This window comes from Myotis daubentonii, chromosome 4 (assembly GCF_963259705.1).
Source record: "Myotis daubentonii chromosome 4, mMyoDau2.1, whole genome shotgun sequence".
In the NCBI taxonomy this organism is placed as follows: Eukaryota; Metazoa; Chordata; class Mammalia; order Chiroptera; family Vespertilionidae; genus Myotis; species Myotis daubentonii.
In genome coordinates, this window is record NC_081843.1 from 62,349,763 (window position 1) to 62,366,912 (window position 17,150).

General features: G+C 43.5%; 1 protein-coding gene across 10 annotated transcripts in view; it reads left to right on the plus strand.

Annotated features, from left to right (window-relative positions):
- The first annotated feature begins 1,535 nt into the window (after positions 1-1,535).
- MCTP1 (multiple C2 and transmembrane domain containing 1) overlaps positions 1,536-17,150 on the plus strand; it is a 441,268-nt gene continuing 425,653 nt past the window's right edge. For all 10 annotated transcript variants that reach the window (XM_059694087.1, XM_059694091.1, XM_059694090.1 and 7 more), the window contains exon 1: positions 1,536-2,920. In XM_059694087.1, coding sequence (XP_059550070.1) covers positions 2,192-2,920 — 729 coding nt within the window. In that variant the 5' untranslated portion in view covers positions 1,536-2,191. The remainder of the gene's footprint in view (positions 2,921-17,150) is intronic.

A 17,150-nucleotide genomic window follows, 5' to 3' on the forward strand; every position in this document is an offset into this window, starting at 1 on the left:
AAGTCAATTAAATGCATCAGTATGAGACTAAAGGTTGAATTGTGTAGAGTTATCTCCATGGGTCCATGGGCCCTTATCATATAAATATGACAAAATTGACATATTTATAAAGAGTTCTGGAAGAAGTAGTGGTCATTTCTTCTCACTTTTCTACAGTTAATTCTATATTTTTTTACTTTTCTTCTTCATACTTTGTTTACATGTCCTAGAAAAACTAATAACAAAATACTTTTCCTATGTTAAAGAGAAGAACACTTCTGGATATTTGCTGTTTCCTTTTGGGCTATCAGAGAATCTCTATATTCAGGTAATTTTTTGTGGTTGTGATACTTTCAACTTGCCCCTGTGAAAAAGTCTGAGGCACTGAGCTAAGTCCTCAGGGAGACTTTCTCTATATACATAAGGTAAGAAAACGTAACAACAAAATAGCAAAACCCCAAAACCCTTCCTATTGGGTTGCCAGATTTAGCAAATAAAAATACAAAACACTAAGTTAAATTTGAATTTCAGATAGACAACAGATAGCATTTTAGCATGTCTCATGCAATATTTGGGACATATGTTCACTAAAAAAATATTCATTGTTTATTTGAAATTCAAATTTAATTGGGTGTCCTGTAATTTATCCATTAACCCTTCCTCCATAGACACCATTATGGTAGCCTGTTTTAATGTCTCCATGGGACTTTTCACTGTTAGACATTGTGTTTATTGTCTGACTCACAGGCACTGGAAGATGAGCTTTATTAGGGTAGGGTCCTCTTTCCCTTGGTTACAGCTGCATCCCCAGAATCTATCAAAGAGCCTAGTACATAGTGGGTGCTCAATAAATATTTAAGTATTTGTTATAAAGGCAAGAAAAAATAGAAAAACGAAAAGGTTAGAGAGTCTGGTAACATCTCGAGGGCATACTGTTAGCTAGATGAGATTGGAATAGGCGTGGCGGGGGGGAAGCCCAGGTAACTCTTCCATGCTTTCCACATTTAGGGGTGCGGAGGGCAATGGAAGAGGGAAGGGGCACTGTGTCACCAGCCTTTCAAGAGACTCTCTCAGTAGAATTAGAAGACCCGCGGATCAGTAGATTTGGAGAGAAGCAAAGGCTGAATGAGCTAAAAAGCCTTTTCTATTTGCCTTGGCAATGAAGCAAGTGAAGTAACCACAGGGAAATGCAATTCAGTGAAAAGAACAAGATTCCCTGCGTTTGGAACGGGGGTCAGAGGCAGTGCGCATCTTTCCTGGCCTCGGCCACCTTAAACTTCCTGCAACTTCGGGGCTGGCCTTATTGTCAGACTCCAGAAATCTCTAGGCCCTGATCGTAGGAGAAACACTGCACATATAAATAAAGAGCGGGGAGGGGTGGAGGGAGATGAAGTCAAGGCAGAAGAAATCTAACTCTCCTTTTGGACCGGAGCGCAACCGGGCGGGGGCAGCGGTGTTCAGCCCCAGAACTCAAGCGTGTTCATCTCGCCTGTGGAAGCTCGGCGTCCCGCAGGACCCACCGCAGGCGCACGGTCTCCGCTCTAGCTCACTTCATCGGACCCAGACGATGGCTGGCTGGTGCGTCCGGCAGCAGCCCTGAGCAGGCTGCGCGGGGAACTGTGGCTGGAGCCTAGGAAGCAGTCTGGCTCCACCCGGCTCTCGCCGGCCCGTCCTCCCATCTGGGAGCTGCAGGATGGTCCAGGAGTCTCCCTCGGGGCTGCTGGTCCCGGGAATCTTCAGCCCCACGTTCCCGGTGGTGCGAGTCTCGCAGGGATCCAGTTGACAGGTGCTATCGACAGGGCACCGGGTGCCGTCCCTGGCGCACGCCCGGGGGCGCGTAGCCTCTGAACCTGGAAGCTACAAGGAGAGGGAGGCAGGGCGCGGCCTGGGGGACTCCGGTGGACTGGAGCCGTGGAGGTCGGAGCTAGAAACTTTGCAGGCTTGGCAGCTGAGACTCAGCGACAGAGCCAGCCCACCCGGGCAGGTGCGGGGGGGAGAGGCAGCGCGGGAGTCCCACGGCCGGAGAACCGAGGCAGCGGCGTCTGTCCCCCGCGCTGGCCTGAAGCCCCGGGGCGCTCCCTGCTTCTGCTGCTGCGCCCCTCGCCGCCGCCACCACCGCCGCAGGGCTCCGGGAGGAGGCACAGCCAGGGAGGGCGGTGGAGCCGGAGGAGGAGGCGGAGGAGGAGGGAAGAGGAGGAGCGGGGAGTGGAGGATGGAGCCCCAGGCTGCCGCCGCGGGCTCCTCCGAGCCTGCCGCTGCGCCCTCCTCCTTCCAGGCCCGGCTCTGGAAGAACTTGCAGCTGGGGGTGGCCAAGAGTAAGGGCGGCGGCAGCAGCGGGCGCGCCGGGGGCCAGGAGCAGCGCACTGCGGCCACCCCGTCGCCCTCCCCGCCACCCCCTGGGGGCAGGCGGGAAGCACTGGCCGGAGCGGGTGGCACGGGCGGTAGGTGGATCGGCTTCAAGAAACGGAAGCAAGTGTTGGACCGTGTCTTCTCCTCCTCCCAGCCCAACCTGTGCTGCTCCTCCCCAGAGTCTCTGGAGCCCGGTGGCCCCGCCGGAGGCGAGCAGGGGTCCACGCTGCGCCGCAGGATCCGCGAGCATTTGCTCCCCGCGGGAAAGGGGCCCGCGGCAGCGACCGGAGCAGGCGGAGCGACGCCTCCTGGCGGCCGCTCCCCAGACTCAGCTCCCTCTTCGTCCTCCGCTGCTTCTTCCTTGTCCTCCTCGCCTCAGCCACCCCCGAGGGGGAACCGTGCCCAAGATGAGGGTGCACAGCGTCGGGGCGCCGCGGCGCACTTGTGCCATCAGAAGAGTTCCTCCCTGCCAGGCACTGCCAGCCTGGAGCAGCTGCTGGAGCCACCTCCACCCCCGGCGGGGGCAGAGCGGGCACAGAGCTGCAGGGAGCCTTGGACCCTGGAGAAGGGTGGGGAGTGCGGCGGCAGCCAGGTGAGTGCTGGGTGCCCGGGCCACGCCTCCAGCTTTGGGGGGACCGAGACCCCGAGACATGCGAGGGGGTGTGGGTGCTCCCAGGCAAATCAAACCGTGGAAAGAAAACGTCCCGCACCTGCTTAGTGAAGATAAGTCTTGCACCCCGACTTTACTTTGGTCAGAAATAGCTTTATGTGGTGACAGTGAAAGAGGAAGCATTAATGGTCGCCAAACAGGGGAGAAATGAAGTTAGACATAATTCAGGGTACTTTTTGGAGGTCTTCTAGAAGGACTCTCCACCTTGTCTCACTTTGTCAAAAGAAAAACAAACCCCCAAACGTGAAAAGGATGACAACCATGGATGATGGTGGTGTGGAGGGGCCAGCACTGGACACACATGGTTTGCAGGAAGGAATAGAAATGCGAACAGGTGACTTAACGGTAAACGCGAGGTAACGGAGTGGGGAAAGCCTTCGAGCAGAGGTTTGCTGACTGACCCACACTCCCTCCCTGAAACTTCCCGGCAAGTGGGTCGCTGCCCAACAAGTGAGCAGCCTGCGCGCGTCTCAGCCGAGTTAGTGAAATGTGTTCCTGTGGCCTTTTCTAAGATGGAATAGTCACCTGAAGCGGCTGCGTTGTGAGCGCGCTGCTTCCTGCATCATGACTCGGATCACAGAGGTGTATTCGGACAAGAATCCAGTAAACATGTATGCAGGGCCCCAAGGCGCTCCGCGGAGCGGCTGCCTGCACTCCCTCTGTCTTCTGGAGCAGTGGTTCTCAACCTTGGCTGCACATTAGAATCACCTGAGAATCTTTTTAAAATCCTGATGTCTGGGCCTCATCCTCCGGAAATTCTGTTTCTTTGTTACTAATGTTGTGGCCCCACCCCATAACAAAGAAACAGAATTTCCAGAGGATGAGTCCCAGGAATCAGGATTTTAAAAAGATTCCCAGGTGATTCTAATGTGCAGCCAAGGTTGAGAACCACTGTTCTAGAGGGAGGCTCTCCTTTTGTAAATGTTATTAAAACTTTAACTACAGAAAACATAAAGCTGTGTTTAGAAGGATAAGATATGGGAATAGATGTGCTTTCAGTTGAAACTCTTCATAGTTTATTAGTATGGTTTCAGAAAATAGAGCAGAGTATGAGTGTTTTATTGTTTAATAAACACAGTTGAGTGCAGCAACCTGATGTTAGCTGATGTTGGAGGAAACTCCTGATGTTCTCAGAAGAGGAGGCAGGGATATTATTGACAAAAAGCCCAATTAAACCTACTTTTCCCTTCATCTTGAAAAAGAATTTGAGAAGTCCTGTTTCTGGTTCCAAAAGTAAAGTTAAAAAGTCATTTTAAAAGGATGTTTTAAATTCAGTAAAGATGAATACTATGTATTTAAAAAGTGTGGGTTTTTTTTTAGTGTGTACATAGCCTAATTATAAGAATTTTAGAGCTGGGGTACTGTTTACATTTGTTTTGATGAAATTTTGCAACCAAGAGTAATAAGACAAATAATAATTGGATTAGATTGGATGGTAGAGATATTACTGCAAATGTTAACTTATTAAATTACTTTGCAGCTCACTGAAGCAAGATATTTTCAAAGCAACAGCAGGGAATTCTGAATTGGTATTTATGTTTATTTTTACCTGAAAGTTTTCAGACACCATCAATATTTATTTCAAAAATGCTGCTGTATAAATATGAATTTCATATTCAAAAGACCTAAACCTATTTTGGAGAAGACACTAAACATTATTGTGTGTGCCTTCACCATATACTGGCCACTTTATAGCCATACATGGTTTAATCCCTGTTGCAGTCCTACATGATCAAAGTTCTTGTTTCCATTTTTATGGATTAGGGAACCAATACTTGAAGAAATTAAAATAACTTTTCTAGGGTCACATGATTGATAAATGATAGAGGTTTTGTAGTCAAGTCATTCTCCAGAATCTTTTCCCATGACTACAGTTACCTTTGACAAGTTTTAGAACTTATGTTTCTGAGATGACTTCAGTCCTATTGATTAATAATACTTGCAAGTTTATGTATGTCCTGGAGTTTTTTTTTTTTCCATCCCTAGAATCAGTCCTATGATGGATTCGCTATATTGTTCTTTGTTCTCTGTGATTCATTCATTGTTGCATATCTATTATGTCATATTTACAAATGACAGTCATACCATGTATAGTTCTAAAGAAGCTCTTAATGATAAAGAACTAGCATTTTAGTGAAGACACAGAAGAAATAAAAAAGCTAAAATATCGCCCTAACCGGTTTGGCTCAGTGGATGGAGCATCGGCCTGCGGACTGAAAGGTCCCAGGTTTGATTCCGGCCAAGGGCATGTACCTTGGTTGCGGGCACATCCCCAGTAGGAGGTGTGCAGGAGGCAGCTGATTGATGTTTCTCTCTCATCGATGTTTCTAACTCTCTATCTCTCTCCCTTCCTCTCTGTAAAAAAATCAATAAAATATATTTTAAAAAAAAAAAAGCTAAAATATCTTTCAAAGAATAGGTGAAAGGTGGGTATAGGCAGGACAGTAAGCCCCGAGGGGCTTGTCCCTTGCCGGACACAGTCCTGGGGAGAGGCACTGTTGGTGGTTTCCAACATCTGCTAATGGAGCCTTGCTCTCTGAGAATTGGACAGTTTTCTCTGTCACGAGTCACAAATCCAGGTTTGAGCAGCCCTTGCTCACTGATGCAGAAGAGAGGATTCCTGAGTCCTCTAAATACTTCTCTGCCCAACTCAATGGGCCCACTCATCTCTCTGAATGGGGAAGAGGAAGAAATAGGGTTGGAACCTGGAACAGAATGAGGACTCACCAAGGTGCCCAGGAGTAGGCTTAGCTCTGAAGCACCCTTCCAAGCTCCCTTCCCGTCTCAGAGATCTTCCCTGGAGCTCTGAGCACATCATCTGCAAAAATACTTGGGCATGGGATAGAGTGTGTAGCACATGTAGATTTCAGTTTTATTCACAGTTCACAAGAACAGATGGGAACACATGAAAGAAAAGACAATGAAAGCATAAAATCCATCTTCAGATGGCCAAGATAAAAAGAACTTTCTTTTAAGGGAGAAAGAACATTTGTTGCAAAAAACAAGACAAATTGCTCAGTTTTTCTCTTGTTCTCTGCTTGTTCCTGGCATCAGCCATGTTCTCCAAACATTCCCCACCTCTCCATCCCCCAGCCCAGCATGAAGCCCCAACAGCATATGTGCACATACTCTGACACTGGGTAGAGATGTCAAGCCAAAAATCAGATTGGGTTGCTGGGGCAAGAGATTTGGAAGTCAATGCTGAACAGTGATTAAAACGGAACAAGCTACCTCCCATGCCCCTGCCAACCCTCGTGCTGTTATGTTTTCTTTAGCCAAATATACCTTTGCACTGCACTATAACACATTTGATACTGTCTTGCATGTTATATAACATGCATTATTTAAAATAATCTGCTTTGGAAAAGAAAGAAACTCCTTTCGTCCCACTGATTCTCGTTCACGTGCTGGGCCATATTGTCACACCAGATGCATTTCATTTTCTGCAGCACAGATGGGAAAGATGCTTTCTCAATTTGTGTGCATATAAAAAATATGCCAATTTTATGTATTCTGTCTTGATGAGTTACTAAAATTATATTCTGCTAGAATCAGGGAATCAGTATTTTAAGATAAATAGTGAAGAATGAATATGTTGCATTTCTTAGTGTTTTAACAAAAAGCTTGTAGTGTTCATGAATGTTAAACTTTTATTGTTTTTCCTTTACATTTATTTTGTTAAAATTGTCTTCATAGAGGAATAAAAATGTTTTATTCAAGGTGTTATAGAAATGTTTCAAAACATAGTAAGAGGAATATTCATTCACTGGGATGAAATTCCTGAAACACATCTCTATGCCCTGACAAAAAGTGCCTGACAAAATGTGGAACAATATCTTCTTACATTCAGTCTATATGTGAAATGGATCTCGCTTTATTAATTAGCTGACCTTTTAAAGAAAGCCTGTGTTTTCAAAAATTATTTTAAAAGGTGATTTGAGTTATTTTTTTGCTGTTTATTTTCAGGTATCTTTAATATTACTTCAAAGAACATAACTTAATCTTGGGAAGGTCCAAATTAAAAAAAGAATTCCTAACAGAAATGATTAAAACCATTTTAAAAATCTATAATTACAAAAAGCCACCCCGAATAACATTAGTAGCTTTTTCAAAATGTGTGTGTGTGGGGGGGGGGGGGGGCGGTCAGGGGGGGGGGCAGTCAGGGGTGGGAGAGGGGGGCGGTCAGGGGTGGGAGGGGGGGCGGTCAGGGGTGGGAGGGAGATGAGACATTAGGACATTTTGGAGCAGGCTGTGCAACAAACATTTTGTTTGTTGTGTTGTAGCATTCTTGAAAAATACTGGGATCTTCAGGTCATTCCAGAGGAAGGGAGTGAAAAGCATGAGTAAGAGGGTTAAAGTGGGTGTTAAAAAAGCAGGGAGCTTTGCTGGTCCATTTAATTTAATTTCAGGTATTTTACTTGCTGTGGTGGCCAAATAGCTCAAAATTAACCAAGGTAGTACTGGTGACATAATAAGTGAACACAGTAAAAAAAAAAAGAAAGAATTTTACATTACTTTTGGTAAGTACACACACATTATCATGGAAAAATGAATAAATACTTTGAGGGATGAAATAGGATTAATAGATTTATAAAGGAACTAGAACAGACATTATCTCTTTTCTTTTGCCCCATTTTTTGAACATAAGGGGTGATCTCACAAATTAAAGGTTAATAATCTATCTTTGGTACCTTAGGAAGCATGTAGTGTAATTTCTTTGCTCATGATGATTATCAAAATGTTTGTCAACTCTACATTGATGAAGAGTAAAAAACATGCCTGGATGACATTGTAAGCATTGACAAAATCTGCAGATTCAGAAATTAGGATCATACATTTTTTTGTTGTTAATTCATACTATTTACAGTATCACAGCACACACCTGTTTTAGAAAGGGAGACATTGATCTTTTGAAATCTGAAACTTTTGACTTCTTCTTTTGCTGGAAAACTTACTAAAAATACATATTTCCCTGCCTCAATAAGCCAAGCATCCTAAATAAAACCCTTTCTTGATAAGTGGGGATCATTGTTTGAATATTGACTTTTGGAGGTTTTATTTAATGTGAATGAAATAATGTCTTAGAACTTGTTTTAGATAAGCTTCCCTGTTTTCATAAAATTACAGTATAAAATATACCTACCTATGACAAGTTTATCTTTCTATAAAGTTAATTATTGAAAGGTGTGAGGCATCCTTCCTCAAGCCAATTTTTCACTTGACAAATAATCTTTCCTGTATTTGTGAATTTTGATTTGTCAGCACCATTAAAAATATCATATATTTTATTTCCTGCATGATTAACTTTATGTGCCATTTTGATTTCCTTGTCATTATCAACCTTTCCTTTTAACTGACATTGTTTTTTGTAAATCAGGTGTAGAAAGTGATGATTATCCTTCAACAATTCAAGGTTTTATGCAAAGAGATTTTCCCTCCAGTGTAACCAGTTTCTTTCCTTTTTAATATGTTTATTTTATTTTATTTATTTATTTATTTATTTTTAAATATATGTTATTGATTTTTTACAGAGAGGAAGGGAGAGAGACAGAGAGTCAGAAACATCGATGAGAGAGAAACATCGACCAGCCGCCTCCTGCACACCTCCCACTGGGGATGTGCCCGCAACCCAGGCACATGCCCTTGACCGGAACCGAACCTGAGACCCTTCAGTCTGCAGGCTGACGCTCTATCCACTGAGCCAAACCAGTCAGGGCAATATGTTTTTATTGATTTAGAGAGAGAGGAAAGGAGAGGGAGAGAGAGAAACATCGATGATATAGAAACATGGATGGGTTGCCTCCTGCACTCCCCAATAGGTGTAGAGCCCCCAAAACCTGGGCATGTGCCCAGACCAGGAATTGAACTGGTGACCTCACCGATATACAGTTGATGTTCAATTAACTGAGCCACATGTAACCAATTTCTAATTAGAATTTTGTTTCAGCAGAATATCAGGCCATGATTTCCCTGATGTCTCCAAATATTTGTATTTAACATTAGTCTGAATGTAAGCAATGCAAAAAACTCTGTTTTTTTTTTGAAAGTCCTGCTTACTGCCTTCTTAAGAGAACAATTTTCCTGTGAAGTCTTTTTTCTGATATTTTATACCAGCCTAATTTCCATTCTCTTGGATCCTGGCTGATCTGGAAAATTGCAACACCTGATAGACAAATGGACCTCTGGGCATTTTAGGATCAATGCCTCCTCCTAATCCCACCATTTTCACCTATTCTGCTTCAGCCTGAGCTGCCTGCACCAGCACTGCTAGAGTAGAATTTGGCAAATCCTAGTACCATTGACCTATTTAATTGACATTGTAAAAACGGTTCAGGGAGAACCATTCAAAAAATGGTTGCTGCCGAAACCGATTTGGCTCAGTGGATAGAGCATCGGCCTGCGGACTGAAGGGTCCCGGGTTCGATCCCTGTCAAGGGCATGTACCTTGGTTGTGGGCATGTCCCCAGTGGGGGGTGTGCAGGAGGCAGCATATCGATGTTTCTCTCTCATCGATGTTTCTAGCTCTCTGTCCCTCTCCTTTCTTCTCTGTGAAAAATCAATAAAATATATTTTAAAAAAATGGTTGCTGAATGAATGATGCAATGAATGGATGGGCTAGAGCTGTTCAGAGATAAGGTCTCTAGAAAAGTTTTAAAATCCTTTACAGCTGTGTAATGCTGTTAATGCCTTCATGATTCTGAGTCTTTTTACGCCTGACAGATGTGGCTGATATTTCTCTCTTCTCCCAGCTGGTAGCTTGGCAGTTTTCAGCTTGCATTTTAACCTGGTTTATGCCTGTAAGCGTGAAGGGAGGACCTGAGCCTACTAAGTGGCTGCCATATTGTGCTCACATGGACTATGGGGGAGTGGTTTCTATTTCTGAGGTCTCTGGCTCAGGGATGCATTTCTTGGTGCTGGTCTCTAACTCCCGGAATCCGATTTTGCACCTCAGTCTCCTTGTCTGGCCTCTGCCATTGCACCCCCACATCTGGATTCCAGACACCTGCTGACTATCCTTACCTTATGATCTCTGAGTCTTAAACTCTGCTCTTGAATCTTAGCTCAAGATACTTTCCTGCTGCACTGCTATTTTTCCTCAAACCCATTTCCTTGCAATTGGTTAAAATCCCAGTCTTGATCAGGAGTCTTGCCCTCCCTAGCCTGGCCCATTCTGCTGCCTCTTGAGTGCCAAGGGTGTGAACTGGGGTTCAGAGACTTGGCCAGTTGCTTTTCATAGCAAAGCACATCCCCTGTCTAATGCTGAGACTATTTATAAAACATTAAAGCTTCTCTCCAGAAAATCTGCATTGCCAGTCAACTGCACTCGCCTATAAAGGGGTGTTTCTTCCTCCCAGGAACAAACTAGAGCTGATCTTCTGAGTTCCGTTCACTTTCTCCATGTCCCTTCTCTCCTATTTTGAAAGCACTCATATGCCCATTCTTTAGACTCACCACCTTTTTATTTAGTCCTGCCTTCTTTCTTCTTCTTTGTTTCTTAATATTTTCCCTTCTGTCTCTCTGCCTGCAAAGCTATTTTTGCATCTGGATCTGTGCTGTCCCATGTGGCAGCCACTAGCCACACATGGCTGTTGAGCAGTGGAAATTGTGTTATAAGTGTAAAAAACACACTGGATTTCAAAGCGTTTGCACAAAGAAAGTAAAATATCTAATTACTATTTTTATATTGCTTGCAGTTGAAATATTATTTTGGACATAATGAATTAAATAAAATATTATTAAAGTTAATTTCATCTGTTCTTTTCTTAAATGTGGCCACTAGAAAACTTAAAATTATGTATGTAGCTCACATGTTTATATTTATTGAACATCACTGATCTAAATCCAGAGTTCAAACTCCATTGATAACAGGGGTCAAAGCAAAGAGGGTTTGGTGGGGCCTGTGGTGAACCAGGAGCCCTTGCCCCTTTGAAGGGGCAGCTGTTTCTCAGCCCCAGATGACTGTCTCAGTGAAAAAAGCAGTGTTGCCAGAGTTTCTGCCTTTTTTGATAGAAGCCGAAAGTCTGAAATTTTGTGTGAAGTCTCCAGAATTTTGAATTTTATTTTTAAATTTATCTTAATGTTGAAAGTATTAAAGATGTCCCCTCTGTGTTTCCCTCCTGCCCCCCAGTAGCCCCTCCTCCACACCTGCCCCGTCCCCCCCAGGGCCTGGACCACTCTATTGTCTGTGTCCATGGGCTATGCATATATGCATATTACACTCTTCTCCCACCCACCCCCACCCCTGTCTTCCCTCTGAAATTCATCAGTCTGTTCCATGCTTATCTGTCTTTGACTAATAATTTGTACTTTTAAAAACACAGCACAAGGTAAATAAAATATATCTCTGGACTGAATTTAGTTATCAGTTTGAGGCTATCAGTTTGACCTTCGGACTCCAAGAGCTCATGTCTGATTTCTCCTCCCCTCCCACTACTAGGAATGTTATTTGGGACATAGTAGGTGTCCATACATTTTACAAAATAACAAAACCAGGAGCGGTGGGATGGAATCCGGAATGCAGTGTGTTGAGGGGTGCGTGGAAAGAGGAGGTGGGGACAGGGAGGGGGCCAAGCAGTTTGGTTCTATCCAGAGGATTAAAGAAAGTGGTAGTAGGAGAGTGAGAACAGGGTTGGGATGGGATCAGGGGAAGGTTTTTAGTTTCTTTAATGGATAGTACCTGAGTGGGCTGACGAGAAGTGTGTAGAGAAGTTGAGGTTAAAGGGGAAGGTGGGGGCAATCAATGGGATGAGGTCCCTAAGGAGATGTGTGGGGGTGGGTTCCAGGAGAAGTGGTAGCCTCAGCCAGAAGGTAGATGCAGGTAAGAAGCATGTTTGCTGGCAGCAATTTAAGGGTGTTTCCACCTGATGGCCTCTGCCTTATTTCAAAGTTCAGTTAGGATTTGGACATAGGGGCATGGGGGAAAGAATATGGTCCTAGGCACAGAGATGAATAAGTGCCCGGTGTATACGAGGAATGGAGAGTCAGTATTGGGCTGAGGCCCAGGGCGTGGGAAGGGGGGTAATGGGGATTTTAGGGGCAAATGGGCCAGACTGAGGGCGGGTAGGGAAGCCTGGAAGCATTTGAGCAGAGGAGACGGGGTCAAGTGAGCCTTAGAAGGGCCAAGTTGGGAGCAGAGGCAGGAGGCCATGCCCATGCAGAGGCCGCCCCAGTCCCAGTGAGAGCTGGGCAGTAACCTGACCTGGGGCTGGGAAGATGGAAAGATCTGAAAGACCAGCATGTGGCTGAAGCTTCAAAGGGAAAGGGGAAGGAATGAATCAAAGCATGTTTTCTTTTTTTGGTTCAGAAATGCTTTCCCTGAAAAGTCTTTTTCTTGGAAAGGGGAGGGAGGGTTGACTTCTGAGTGTGCATCATGCAGAGTGGTTGAGGGTGCCAACTCCTGAGTGGCAGATTGTTACTTATTAACTGTAAAAACCCATATTCTTTATAGTTATTTTGGATTTTTCTTGAATAAGTCTCCTTTTCTCTGCAGCATTAGGCATTGCATACAAAGAATGGAGTAAAAGAAAGGGCAAAATGTATGTTTGTCAGTTAAAAAAAATCAGGCAAAACAAGAAAACCTCTTATATATCCCTGTAACGTAGACTCCTATGGAGCCTGATATCAGAGTGGCTACATATTTGAAGAAATAGTTATAATTAAAGGGTTTAGAATCCATGGACTCTGTTGGAAATTTTTATTCTTAAGGCAATGTACTTCAAACGGTTCTCTCTCAGATGGAAGGTTGGTCTGTGCATGGCAAATGATCAGTTTTTGAAGATTGCAAGTAGACATTCTCTCAAAATGGAAACCATAGTCTATCTTTGCCTTTAAGTCACATTTGACTCCTATTCTTGCATCGAAATGTAAAATAGCGTTTGATAAAAGAAAAATTCACATTTTTAGGGTTGCCTTTGAATAATATTTTCACCACACCAAATTAGAAGTTTGAATGTTTTCCAAAATATCGTTTGAGATTGGAATAGATTTGCAGACAAGTTCTATGTTGCTACAAAGCTGTTGCCAGACCCCTGACCCAGAGCAGATATGGCTGCACCTTCCCCTCTCCTCTCTTTGCACCCCTCTATTTTTATAAGGAAGCTGGAGGTGAAGGACAGGGGTGGGGTCCAGCTGAGGCTGTGATCTCACCTGGTTCTCTCTGGTCTTGCATATATGCCAATTCAACTCAACAGTTTCTGTAAAAAACATTGATTTAACCATTTTTAACAAATCCTCACTGGAGGATATTTTTCCCATTGATTTTTTTTTTAGAGGAAGTGGAAGGGAGGGAGGGAGGGAGGGAGAGAGAGAGAGAGAGAGAGAGAGAGAGAGAGAGAGAGAGAGAGAGAAAGGTAGAGAGACATTGATGTGAGGGAGACACATCAGTTGTTGCCTCCTACAGTCGAGGTATGTGTCCTTGACTGGGAATCAACCCGTGATCCTTCGGTCCTCAGGCCAAGGGTATAACCACTGAGGAACCAGCCAGGCTGACTTAACCCTTTTGGTCATCACTCCCCAGCCCCTCTCTGCTCTTTTGGCCTCTCAGGCAGCATCCATTTACTCTAGACTCGGGCTGCTGCTTTTGTGACTTAATAGCTGGCTCTGTGGGAGTCAACTGAGCGAGACTCAGGGGAACAGGCAGGGACACCTTTATTTTGCAGTTTCCAGACCCCATACTATTTGCCTCTTTTCAAGGAAGTTAGAACTTTGAGAAGTGTTCTTATATCGGTTCCTCTCTACCTGACATTTCACTTTCTCTGGCTTCAACATTTTTCTTCCTGGGTATATGCCAGAATATGAGGGAGAACTATATGGAACTTGTCATGAAAGGATTGCTGTCTCTTGGACGGTCAGCCGTGGTTAAGCTACTTACGCCTCTGTCACAGGATTCCCCAGGTGGTGTGGTATTTGGTTGGCTCTTTATTCTCTGCACTCCTACTACTTGCCATTCAGTTATTTCAGTTCTCTTTCTTTCCTGGGAAAATTAAAATAAAAAAAGAAAAATCAGGAAATTTTTTTATTAAAGGCTTTTTATAACATAGTTTTTCACAATGAAGTTTAAACAATAGGCTTCTATGATGTTTTGATGTTTTGTGTGGCTTTGGCATATGCTGTACACACACACACACACACACACACACACACACACACACACACACATTAGGCCTTTACCAGGAATGGCTTATCCATGTACCTATCTTTTCACACACATCGTATTTTCCACCGGAGTCAAAGATAATCAGACTAACTCCAGTATTTCCCCACGTCTAAATTTAACCTGATAGTACTACATGTCAATGATAACATAGTATTTACAAATGGTTTAAGTTTATCTAGTTTGAGTGGCTGTACAGTAACCAGCTCAGCCAAAGAGAAACACACACACAGTTAGAAGACAGCTTTTGTGGTTTGCTACCGGTGCGTTCTAGCAAGGGAATGAGGAATCTTGCTTTGTATTTAAACTAAAGTGTAAAGAATGCCTGTTCTTCAGTAGAATAATCATTCTTCTTTAAGTACCTATCTTACAGCCACCACGGAAGAGAGGTCATTGAATTATTCCCTTAATCTTTTGAAACCTAGCTGTCACAATAACTAATGTCTGTCATTAGTATTTTCAAGCCTGGCCTGGCTTTACCATCACAAAGTGATCCTTACAAGTAAAAAAATAATGAGGCACTTTGCTAAGCTTCTTTATTGATATAATTCAGCTTTTAATTAGAGAAAAAGTGAGGCCTTTAGGATAATAAAGATGTATTGTCATAATCACAGGAATCTCACTTTTTGGAAATCACCTCAAAAAGAGGGTGGGAAAATAAGCTGAATTAGGAACCATGGGGTCTGGGCAGCAGAGCCTTTGTGCTATTTCTGTTAATGTTGCTAACAATTCTTTTTTTTTAATTTTAATTTTTATGGATTTCAGAGAGGGAGAGAGGGAGACAGAGATAGAAACATCAATGATGAGAGAGAATCATTGATTAGCTCACCCCTGCATGCCCCACACTGAAAATTCACCCACATGTGCCCTGACTAGGAATCAAAAAGTGACCTCCTGGTTCATAGGTTGACACTCAACCACTGAGCCATGCTGGGCGAGTGCTAATGATTCTTAGTGGCTCTTTTTAAAAAAAAGAAAATTTCTTAACACCATTTTATTACTTTATTCATTCTCTTAATCATATCTGAATTGCATCCTGAGTTGGTGTACAAGTGCCCATTTCACATTTGAAATTTTCTTTTTTTCTTCCTTTTAGGAGTATAAATCTAATGTGAGTTTCAAGCAGCTACACAAAATTTGTATTTGGTGCCAGAAATTGGTTGTGTGAATTAGTTTGCATAAGTATCCATGAACTTCTTCATAGTGGTATCTATTGTGGTAGGGTTTGACTTTTATTTCTTTGCTTTTGAATGAGTTTTGTTAAATTACAATGCATAGTCCATCTTCTGAAGTTGCATTACAGGAGGTAGGACACATCACTGTGGTCCTCCCCAGACCACTCTGTACTGGGTTCTCTTTGCTCAATTGTTCTTACTTCTGATGTAAGGCTAACTAGCAGGTGGGGCCATTTTAAAATGACACTTTAAAACTAGTATTAATCCTAGCTAAACGTACAGCACATCTATTATGTATCGGCACTATTCTAAGTGTTTTCTATGTCTTAATTGACTGTAACACTTTCTGTTGCATTTTCTACATGAATAAACTGAACCAGGAGATTAAGTGACATGCCCAAAGTCACACATCAGTATAATTGAATACAGGTTGTCCGGCCCTTACGCAGTACAAAGGAAGGCTGTCTGAAGTAGTTGTGCCTGAGATGCCCAGCTTAGGGAAACAGAACTCCAAGTGGAAGTTTGGGGTGAAGTTTTACAGTCTCATCTGCCTCCCCATCTCAGTAGTGATGTTACAGCTCTCCTTTGCCTCCACCATTTCCTTCCTATCTTTCTTATTTTGGAAGGTTATCTCACAACAAGTACATTAAATAAAAACAGATTTAGTGGAATAGTTAGAAGATTTTGGTGTCAGGCTTAATCCTGGCTCTATCACTTACTTCTTGCTGTTGGTAAGTTCTCTTAAGTTCTCTTTGATTGTTAGATACAGATATGGCTAGCAACTTTCACATACCAGGCCTACTTAAAATAATTCTTCCTCACCAGGTACCCCACAAATTCAATACTTCTGTTATTGATTTGTTATTAGAGACAAGTTATAAGTTACAGGACCCTTGTAATTATGCATTTTCTATATTCTGTAGTCTCATCTCTTAATATAACTGTGGGGTGATTAGGAAGACTGCTTGTTGAAAAATCTAAAGCATTTTGGTCATTAATGCTTTCCTGTTCCACGAAAGGAATGGTATCAGAGGAAAGAAACAAAATAGGTCTGTCTGCTAGGCATTCTTTATGCAGTATCTATATATATAAAAGCCTAAGCGACTGTTACGACAGAATGACCAGAACGACCTGAACAACTGGTTGCTATGACACGGACATGCACTGACCACCAGGGGGCAGACACTCAACGCAGGAGCTGCCCCTTGGTGGTCAGTGCACTCCCACAGCCAACCTCCCGTGGCCAGCCAACCTCCGCAGCCCTTCCCTGCGGCCAGCCAACCTCCCATGCGCCCCCCCCCCCCCAGCTGGCTGGCCGGCCAACCTCCAACTTCCCCCTGGCTGACCAACCTCCCAGTGCCCCTACCCCCCACCAGCCGGCCCCTATGGCCCATTGGACTGGATGAGATGCCCCGATTGGCCCCAATCGCTGGCCAGGTCGAGGGACCCCACCTGTGCACAAACTTGTGCACTGGGCCTCTAGTCTTACTAGATGTACCAGTTAATAATGCGGATTTTTTTTCAATAGATGGAGTTACACATATGTCGATATATATGCGATTTGATATGTATACTATTTTGTTGTATTGACAGCAAGCTTCAAAACTTCATATGTCAAATTTGCTGAAGGTGTTAACATCATAGATATTTTTATGCTTAAAAATGTTGAATTTCGTGCCAAAAAAAGAGCATTTGCAGAAAGTTTTAATTTATTACTTTATTTTGAAGAAAAATTTATCCTATACTTTGGGAAGCTTATGGTGAACATGCTCCATCTCAAGATACTTGTGAACGCTGGTTTAAATGCTTTAAAAATGATGATTTT